The sequence below is a fragment of the Salvelinus namaycush genome, chromosome 11, assembly GCF_016432855.1.
Source record: "Salvelinus namaycush isolate Seneca chromosome 11, SaNama_1.0, whole genome shotgun sequence".
NCBI lineage: Eukaryota > Metazoa > Chordata > Actinopteri > Salmoniformes > Salmonidae > Salvelinus > Salvelinus namaycush.
This window is the reverse complement of record NC_052317.1, coordinates 22383524-22394468: the sequence shown is the minus strand read 5'-3', so window position 1 is coordinate 22394468 and position 10945 is coordinate 22383524. Positions and strand designations below refer to the sequence as shown.

The window sequence follows — 10945 nt, the reverse complement described above, 5'->3', positions numbered from 1 at the left end:
CGGTGCCAACTGGGCACTGGGGCTGGGCCTGCTGCCAGCCTGACGTGGCACTGGTGCTGAGACAGGGAAGGGAGGCTGCTCCGCTTGTCTAGTAGCCAGCACATCTAGCTATTCACCTGGGCGGCAGCTTGCCAGGCAGACAGCCAGACAGGCAGACAGACAGACACTCCCCACCCCTCGCTGCCTGATACTGAGACAGCATATAGGGCCCCTTGATTAGCTCACAAAGCAACAGGGGGGACAAAGCTTTTATCATAACAAATCCTTATTTTTAGATTTTTATGTTTTGTTTTAAGAATCCTAGCTAAGTCCCTGACTCACTCTGATTCCGGTATCTTACATTTCATGGCTTTACAAATACCTTTGCAAACATGGTCTTTTTCTCGAGACAGTTTTTTCTCCAGTCTCTTTTTTCATCCAGACAACAAGAACAATCTGAGCCTTGTTTGTAGCACTTGTGTGGAGATGGGATGAATGTAATAGTTTTCAATCGCTGCAAGGCGGAGGTTCCAAAGGGAGCGAGTAAAAAAGGAGATTGACAGACGCTGCCTGGATTATCTCCTGGCTTTGAACTCAGTCCAATTTGTTGTTGGTGTTGTGTTGCAGGTGCTAAGGAGATTGATATTGCTGCCACCCTAGAGCACTTGAGGGACCAGCGGCCGGCTATGGTCCAGACAAAGGTACTGTCCTCACCTCTACTGGGAACTCTAATGGACTCTTTCATTTTTGAGAGGGCGGGAGGGAGGGAGCTTACTATAGAGGCAGGTGTCATTGCGTAGTAAGTTGGTGCACAAATGGATGTTCTTCACAACTGGATTTGGTGCAGGGCTGATGCAATCATTTACAATGTAACACAGTGAGAGCAGAAGTGATCTTGACATCCAATCCCCGCAATAAATTTCCTCAAAGAGGATGATGTACCTCAGAGCCTTTGTACATCACCACCAAACCTCATTTAAAATGGTGAGTTGAATACATCACCCCGGATTACAGTCTAGTAGAACACACAAAACAAAGAAATGTAGAAACGTTTTGATCCATTTTTTATCTGAAAACCTAACTTTAATAGCTTTAAGAAGTGTCTGCAGTGCAGCTCTGATAATTAGCTTCAGAATGATTGCCTTTGCTTTAGTGTAGTGCTAGGTTTGTAGTAGGTGTATGGTCCTTCCTATATACTTCTACAGTAAGAGAGAGAGAGAGACTGGCAAGCTCAGTTAGTTGTGTGTCTTGTCTACAGTGGGATGTGTAACACAGGTACACTCTGTGTCCTCAACAAAGAGTGTCCTCCCTGTGTCCTCTCTCTCCAGAGTGTCAGCTCAAATGGGACCCAAGTTGTTCCCCAACACTAAAAACAAAGAATGAACAATATTTATTCTGGTCAGACAATTCACAGTGCATCAACAGCCAGTTTGGAAACAGTAATTATAGTGTGGATTCACTGAGAATTATTAGATTGGTAGCCTCAGCAGTCATATCGATCATCCTTTATTAAACTATTTATCCACAATGAGTGACTATCATATTTACGCTATTATGGTGATGAAAACATCATGTTTAATTAGTAGAAGTCTTTGTTTTCTGCAATATATTTCTGATGCAGTTCTATTGATTTCAGTAGTTTAGGGTTCTACATCAGTGGTTTAGGTGCTACAGACATAGTAAATCTTAGTTGTTTGTTTAGTTAGTAAACGCAAGTCTCACTCCCCCTAGTGGTTGCTTATTGAATCACAGAGAATTCCGGACTTTAATAGACCATCTTTCACATGAATCGCTGTACTGTAGCTCCCCAGGTGTTTAGATTTCTGTAATGTGAGTCTATTTCAAAATAATCTGGAAAGAACATTGGTTTGAACTTTACATTGACTCTCTTGCTCCCCTCTCTCCCTCTCTCTATTTGTCTCTCTCTCCACCCCCAGGAGCAGTTTGAGTTTGCATTGACAGCTGTCGCAGAGGAGGTGAACGCCATAGTCAAAGCTCTTCCACAGTGAGAGGAGTACCCACTACCGAGCCTCAGCAGCAGCTCTCACCAGGGATCTCTCTTCCTGTCTCCCACTCCACAACTAATCCTCTCCTCCTCTCCACCTCTCCACCTCTTCTCCACCTCTCCGTCTTTGTGGATGCCATGCGAGAAAAGGTGACCTGATCTTAGCTGTGCAATATGGCGCCTTTATTGTTTTGTCTATGGAGCTTGTTTCCAAACAGACAATTTAGTGCATCAAGAATTTGACTGATTGAAAAAAAGTTTTATCTGTTAAATGATTGGAATATATTAATCACAGAAATCTGGTTTTTAGATCTCTATGTATGTGTGTGTAAATTATTATATTGGTCATCACATCTGAATCATAGGACATATTTAAGTTTGATGTCTTTTCACTTTGGTCCCGTGTACTGAACCATACCATGTAATGTAGATCAGAAGGAAAACTGCTCAGTTAGGTCAAGTGAATACTGATAACAATGATGCTGATGATAATTCTAGTTACCATAGTGATAATGATACCAAGCAATATGTGTTTCTTCAGATTGTTGAGACCTGGGTAAATAAGTGTAAGTTGTGGACAACGATTGTGAGTAAACTAAATGTAGTCATGCTAATGCCTGCCTCAAGTAAAGCAGTTCTATGAATTGGTGTGTGTACTGTATGATATTGTCATTTTTGTAAATAAAGCAGTTCTTCTAGATGAACTTGTACATGCAGCAAATGTGATTATAAACTTGGGGGTTCACACCCTGAGTGCTATTGTATATATATTTTTTTACCAGGTAAGTTGACTGAGAACACATTCACAGCAATGACCTGGGGAATAGTTACAGGGGAGAGGAGGGGGATGAATGAGCCAATTGTAAGCTGGGGATGATTAGGTGACTGTGATGGACAGCTTGGGAATTTAGCTAGGACACCAGGGTTAACACCCCTACTCTTACTCTTACAATAAGTGCCATGGGATCTTTAATGACCTCAGCGAGTCAGGACACCCATTGAACGTCCCATCCGAAAGACAGCACCCTACACAGGGCAATGTCCCCAATCACTACCCTGGGGAATTGGGATATTTTTTTAGACATGAGGAAAGAGTGCCTCCTACTGGTCCTCCAACACCACTTCCAGCAGCATCTGGTCTCCCATCCAGGGACTGACCAGGACCAACCCTGCTTAGCTTCAGAAGCATGCCAGCAGTGTTATGCAGGGTGGTATGCTGCTGGCTTTATATCAGACTGTATACCATGGGTATGACAAAACCTTTATTTTTACTGTTCTAATTACATCGGTAACCAGTTTATAATAGCAATAAGGCACCTCGCGGGTTTGTTGTATATGGCCAGTATACCACGGCTAAGGGCTCTGTCCCAGTACTCTGCATTGCGTCGTGCATAAGAGCAGCCCTTAGCCGTGGTATACTGGCCATATACCACAAACCCGCGAGGTGCCTTATTGCTATTATAAACTGCCACTGGATGTCCCTGTGTCTTATTAACAGCTGAGTCCATATCTGATTCCCCAATGGTACCCTATTCCTTATATAGTGCACTACTTTTGACCAGGGCTCTATGTAGGGAATAGGGTGCCATTGGGGCCGTAGACCTGGCAGGTTCATCTGCACTACAGGAGTACTGTCAGCTCTACCCCAACACTTAGTGCTTTGACAAGACTCATACCATTTAAATCGCAAAATCTTATGTCAATCTCCATGTATGTTGTGTCCATTGGATTGCATTCTGTTTTGTACATCCAGTATGTTCTGAAATGCAAATGATATGACCTGGAAATGATATGACCAGGAAATGATATGACTAGAAAATGATATGACAAGGAAATGATAAGACCAGGCATTGGTAGCATACACTACCAATGCCTGGCTATTTCAAACTATTATTCGCCAGTAGTGTGTACAGTATTTCCTTCAGCCTCAAAATATATTCTAGTGAAACCCTGGTCACATATTTTGCTTAGCAGATATTACTTCACTTATGTTCAACGAAAGATATGATTGTACATGATGCCTCCCATCATTTTATGTCACCATGAAGACAGCCAGGGAGATGACTGTTTACTTTGACAAGCCAAGGATATATAATCATGCCATTTGAGCCATTCGATTCTGAACAATAGTAATAGTGGCAGTACAGAGGAGGAATAGTGGATTGTTATTACATTTGGGCATAAACTTATTTTGCCTATCACAGCTGTGTGTTCCAAATGGCACCCGATTCCCTTTATTGTACACTTCCTTTGACAAGAGCCCTATTGGACCTGGTCAAAAGTAGTGCACTATAAAGGGAATAGGGTACAATTTGAAACGCATCCAGAGTTAAAAAGTGGGCCATGTTAATGCTGTGTCCTATACTGCAAAAACCTTTTATCTTTCAACTCATTTATTTCAAGAGAAGCCTGGTCTGTTCCACTGATCTGTATGTATATATTAATAGTCAAAAACCAACAGAAGCTATTTTGTTCTATCAGTGAAGATAAACCATTGTGAATAAAGTTCCATTACTGAGGGTGCAACCTTGTATTCCCTTTCTTTCCGCCACTATCTGCTTGTACAGTACCGTACATATTTTGGTTTGCATTGTCTGAGTAGGCAAGAAACCTCTGTACAGACTACACAACAATCATACCTATTCAAAATGAGATCTGATCCTATTTCTCAAAGGAAACTTAGCATCGTATTGTGAGGTCTCTTGCCTACTCAGACAATGCAAAAATAAATATGTACGGTACAGCTCAGCATTCAACACCATAGTACCCTCCAAGCTCATCATTAAGCTTGAGGCCCTGGGTCTCAACCCCACCCTGTGCAATTGGGTCCTGGACTTTCTGACGGGCCGCCCCCAGGTGGTGAAGGTAGGAAACAACATCTCCACTTCGCTGATCCTCAACACTAGGGCCCCACAAGGGTGTGTGCTCAGCCCCCTCCTGTACTCCCTGTTCACCCATGACTGCGTGGCCACACACACCTCCAACTCAATCATCAAGTTTGCAGACGACCCAAGAGTAATGGGCTTGATTACCAACAATGACGAGACAGCCTACAGGGAGGAGGTGAGGGCACTCAGGGTGTGGTGTCAGGAAAACAACCTCTCACTCAACATCAACAAAACAAAGGAGATGATAGTGGACTTCAGGAAACAGCAGTGGGAGCACCCCCCTATCCACATCAACGGGACTATTATAGCTGGAAACGGCAGATTCTTTATGGAATATCTACATAGGCGTACAGAGGACCATTATCAGCAACCATCACTCAGCCGTTTCCAGCTACAATAGTCATTTACAACATTAACAATGTCTACACTGTATTTCTGGTCAATTTGATGTTATTTTAATGGACAAAAATGTTAGCTTTTCTTTCAAAAACAAGGACATTTCTAAGTGACCCCAAACTTTTGAACGGTAGTTTACATATTCTTATTCCATCCCTTTACTTAGATTTGTGTGTATAAAGTAGTTGTTGGGAATTGTTAGAATACTTGTTAGATATTACTGCACTGTCGGAACTAGAAGCACAAGCATTTCGCTGCACTCGCATTAACATCTGCTTACCATGTGTATGTGACAAACAAAATGTGATTTGATTTAATTTGTGAGCAACAGCAGCACTGTATAAGCAGGAAAGACAAACACTAACAAAGCATTGGTCAACGTGGAGTAAGCTCCAAGTCACATCAGCCTGACAGTTAGCTTGGCCTCCTCCTCTTACCCTGCCAACCTCACCTCATTGTCAGCCAGAGTGTCTGTGATTGGCTGGGTGGTATTCTGATCTCCAATCTGCATGGTGATTCATATGGCTTGGCAGCTTCATGCTACTTCAGACTATAGATTATGCTGTCAACACTTCCTACCAACCACACAGTAACAGGATGGAACGCTGACTGACTCATGTCTTATATATACACACACACACACACACACAAAATGGAGAGAAGGAAGTCAGCATAAGAAATATCAGTGATCATGAAAAAATATATCAACAAGCCTTATACATGGAATCTATTCTGCTTTTCATAGTAAAAAATGGGACTTTAAAAAGATCCACAGGTGGTTTGGTAAGATTGCAAACACACAAAAATAACTGCTCTAACTCTGATCTTCTGCCCAATCATCTCTGAGGATATAGAGCTCGTGGCACATTCAGGGCTCTATTCAATCCGTATCGCAGAAGTTCAGCGTTACAGCGTCAGCGGAGACTGGATTCATGATAAATGCTGCATATGTCGGCTTAATCAGAAATGACCTTTACATTTCTAACGTTTCAGCAATACAGATAGAATAGAGCCCATAGTCTCTCAAGTCATCGATTTGTTGTTTTATGCTTTCAAAGGCAACATCTTAGCTAGCTACAATACAGTATGTACCAAGCTCAGTATGTACCAAGCTCAGTATGTACCAAGCTCCGTATGTACCAAGCTCAGTATGTACCAAGCTCCGTATGTACCAAGCTCCGTATGTACCAAGCTCCGTCAATAAGCTCTTGTTTTGCCTGGATAAGCACACTAAATAAACAGTGAAACACTATCTGGGTCCTAACCTTGCTCCTTAGGTCCCTCTAAGAAGTGACACAGAGCCAATAAAAATTACCAGCCACCGTCTGTCTACCTATTACCACCAAAATAAAGGAAATATATTCTATTCTATTCTACCCTCTATAGAAAAGGCACCTTTTCAGGACCATGGTCAGCTCTCTTCCCAGCATGTGCTCCACTACTGTATGTTATGTTAAATAAATGTAATTAAATGTAGGGGGGGTCCAACAGGTTTGTCTCACTGGAATACTTGGAACAGGCCCTTGTTAAAAGCCTATCTGTTTACAGAAACACCATCAAGATTTGTCATATGACAGCTGGCTAGCTACAGGTGGTGGTGCCACATTGTTGACCCTGAAAATAGCCGCTCCCCCTTTTAGTGATGTCATGCCAACACTGTGAATACTTGAATAGAATAGAATAAAACTTTATTGTCCATCGAGGATGGACATGTTTCTTTGGCATCACCTTCCATTAAAAGGATCACATACACATACATTCTCACATCATACACATTGAAAACAGTCAGTCCATCATGTTGCAAACAGAAAAAACTCACACTCACTCACAAACGACCGCTGTCCCAACTGCACTGGATAGATAAGTACATATAGTGATACAATTTACTTTACGTTCAGTAGTCCAACAGCACAATGAATGAATTAATGTTTGAACACGTTCTTCTTGGCCATGGGCATTCTGAAGCGCCGGCCAGAGGGAAGCCTCTCGAACTGAGGGTGTAGAGGGTGGGAGGGGTCACCAATGACAGCCAGTGTCTTCTTTTTGGTTGCCTTGTGGAACAGACTACTCAAATGTGCCTGTGGTCGACCAATTACTTTGCTGGCTGTGTTTACTATTCTGGTCAGTTTGCTTTTGCTCCTCACGCTCAGATTACCATACCAGACTGTCATATTGAACGTGAGGATGCTCTCCACCAAGCTGCTGTACACCCTCTCCAGAACATCCTGGCTGACCTTAAACCCCTTCAATTTCCTAATTAAAAACAGGCGTTGGATTGCTTAAAAAAAAATACAGTCTGAATTCTCTGTAAAACGCAGCTTGTTGTCAATTTGTGTCCCTAGGTATTTGAAACACTCAACCACCTCCACTGGTTGGTCATTCAGAGAGAGTGGTTGGGACATTGGCAAGTTGTTGCCATTGATGATTAGCTCCCTTGTCTTTTCCACATTGATGTGGAGGGCACTTGACCGGCACCATTCTTGAAGGTTGTTGGTCTGTTTAAAAAGCTGTCCCCATCTGACGTAGCATCTTTTAAAAAAGAGTCCTACCAGAGCCATTGTTCAGTCTACCTGTTTTTATCCCTGTCTGACCATGTGAATGATGTGAGATTCCACACACAGCGACCATGGGCTCGTTTCGCTATAGTGTAATGCAAAAAAAAACAGTTGTAGTTTTCTATTGGTCTGAGAGCTTCAGGGGGGTTAAAGCTTCAGGGTCATTCAGGGTTGTTTTGAGGTGTTGAGTCTAATCTCTGAATGCTGCTGGCTGTGGTGATGTAGGCTAAAGACATAGAACAGGAGCCTGATGGGTCTTCAGAAAGGTCATTTGAATAAGACCACCATGGGATATTTGAATGACTGTTGCTCCAACTGTCAACATCTGGAAGATTGTCCCAAATGACACTATCCCCTAGTGCTTCTGATCAGGGCTGTGGTCAAAAGTATTGCACTATATAGGGGATAAAGTGCCATTTTGAACGTACAAAAAGACTCCGCATCACTTCAATCACTATGAAAATATTTTCTCATTACATCCAATCCAATTTGATGATTAATAGGCGTCGCTGTGACTCTGGCATTTCACTTTGTTTCATCTCGTCCCCCCCATGCGTTCATCCTGGACACTTCTGGCATTTAGTTGATCATTTTCATCGGTGTCATACGTGTGGTGACCCCAATATTGCATGCTGTCACTCATCATTAGGCCGTTTATCAGCACCCCTCCAATCGCAGCACTCGGGGGGAATTTAACCATTTGCATACAAAAATTGCTTTCCTTTTGCATGGCATGAAAAGACTGCTTTGCATAATTACAAATGATACGGTGATCTCAGACAAACCGTGTACTGGGGAATCAGGATGAAAAATATGACTATAATAGAATAGCTACACTACAAGGCATGATGACACCCAGTGGGGGAACATGTCGTGTGTTGAATGAGGAGAGGTCGTTAAGAAATTCCTCAGATGTTATTTAGGTCTGTAAGTACCTTACATTCTGTTGGTAATCAGCGTGTTATCGGACATTAGAATGAGTGGAATGTCAGAACATTGAGCTCCGTGCATGGGAGTTCTTTTAGAATGCATGGGAGTTCTTTTAGAATGCATGGGAGTTCTTTTAGAATGTGTCTTAGTTCTTTTAGAATGCATGGGAGTTCTTTTAGAATGCATGGGAGTTCTTTTAGAATGCATGGGAGTTCTTTTAGAATGCGTCTTAGTTCTTTTAGAATGCGTCTTAGTTCTTTTAGAATGCATCTTAGTTCTTTTAGAATGCATGGGAGTTCTTTTAGAATGCATGGGAGTTCTTTTAGAATGCATGGGAGTTCTTTTAGAATGCATGGGAGTTCTTTTAGAATGTGTCTTAGTTCTTTTAGAATGCATGGGAGTTCTTTTAGAATGCATGGGAGTTCTTTTAGAATGTGTCTTAGTTCTTTTAGAATGCATGGGAGTTCTTTTAGAATGCATGGGAGTTCTTTTAGAATGTGTCTTAGTTCTTTTAGAATGCATGGGAGTTCTTTTAGAATGCATGGGAGTTCTTTTAGAATGCATGGGAGTTCTTTTAGAATGCATGGGAGTTCTTTTAGAATGCATGGGAGTTCTTTTAGAATGTGTCTTAGTTCTTTTAGAATGCATGGGAGTTCTTTTAGAATGCATGGGAGTTCTTTTAGAATGTGTCTTAGTTCTTTTAGAATGCGTCTTAGTTCTTTTAGAATGCATGGGAGTTCTTTAGTAGAATCTTAGAGAGGACTCTATCCTTTCTTTGGCTAAAAGCAAAATGTTAGAGCTGAGGTCAAGTTGCTTTCCTGTCAAAATGGCATCTATGGTAGAAAGTATTATTTTAAAGAGGAAAGGACATCAAATGCTCATATTGAAGGAACAAAGCTTGAATGGTGTTTTGTTTCTGGATCTAAATGAATTTGGACCGATAATTAAAAGCTTAAAAATGAATTTCAAAGAATGGCAAAAGCCAAATATATCTTAAAGTGATACCACTACTCAGAGTGATTGCCCATTGAAAGGTGTGTGTGTGTGTGTGTGTGTGTGTGTGTGTGTGTGTGTGTGTGTGTGTGTGTGTGTGTGTGTGTGTGTGTGTGTGTGTGTGTGTGTGTGTGTGTGTGTGTGTGTGTGTGTGTGTGTGTGTGTGTGTGTGTGTGTGTGTGTGTGTGTGTGCACGTACAAGCGTGTTTATGTTCAAGGATAGAGACAACAACAAGGCATGATGACACCCAGTGGGGGAACATGTCGTGTGTTGAATGAGGAGAGGTCGTTAAGAAATTCCTCAGATGTTATTTAGGTCTGTAAGTACCTTACATTCTGTTGGTAATCAGCGTGTTATCGGACATTAGAATGAGTGGAATGTCAGAACATTGAGCTCCGTGCATGGGAGTTCTTTTAGAATGCATGGGAGTTCTTTTAGAATGCATGGGAGTTCTTTTAGAATGTGTCTTAGTTCTTTTAGAATGCATGGGAGTTCTTTTAGAATGCATGGGAGTTCTTTTAGAATGCATGGGAGTTCTTTTAGAATGCATGGGAGTTCTTTTAGAATGCATGGGAGTTCTTTTAGAATGCGTCTTAGTTCTTTTAGAATGCGTCTTAGTTCTTTTAGAATGCATGGGAGTTCTTTTAGAATGCATGGGAGTTCTTTTAGAATGCATGGGAGTTCTTTTAGAATGCATGGGAGTTCTTTTAGAATGCATGGGAGTTCTTTTAGAATGTGTCTTAGTTCTTTTAGAATGCATGGGAGTTCTTTTAGAATGCATGGGAGTTCTTTTAGAATGTGTCTTAGTTCTTTTAGAATGCATGGGAGTTCTTTTAGAATGCATGGGAGTTCTTTTAGAATGTGTCTTAGTTCTTTTAGAATGCGTCTTAGTTCTTTTAGAATGCATGGGAGTTCTTTAGTAGAATCTTAGAGAGGACTCTATCCTTTCTTTGGCTAAAAGCAAAATGTTAGAGCTGAGGTCAAGTTGCTTTCCTGTCAAAATGGCATCTATGGTAGAAAGTATTATTTTAAAGAGGAAAGGACATCAAATGCTCATATTGAAGGAACAAAGCTTGAATGGTGTTTTGTTTCTGGATCTAAATGAATTTGGACCGATAATTAAAAGCTTAAAAATGAATTTCAAAGAATGGCAAAAGCCAAATATATCTTAAAGTGATACCACTACTCAGAGTGATTG

General features: G+C 41.5%; 1 protein-coding gene across 1 annotated transcript in view; it reads left to right on the top strand.

Annotated features, from left to right (window-relative positions):
- The window catches only part of LOC120055297 (receptor-type tyrosine-protein phosphatase N2-like), a 98079-nt gene extending 95535 nt beyond the window's left edge, over positions 1–2544 (top strand). The window contains exons 16-17 of the mRNA XM_039003173.1: positions 607–680; positions 1917–2544. Coding sequence (XP_038859101.1) covers positions 607–680; positions 1917–1988 — 146 coding nt within the window. The 3' untranslated portion in view covers positions 1989–2544. The remainder of the gene's footprint in view (positions 1–606; positions 681–1916) is intronic.
- Positions 2545–10945: the final 8401 nt, after the last annotated feature.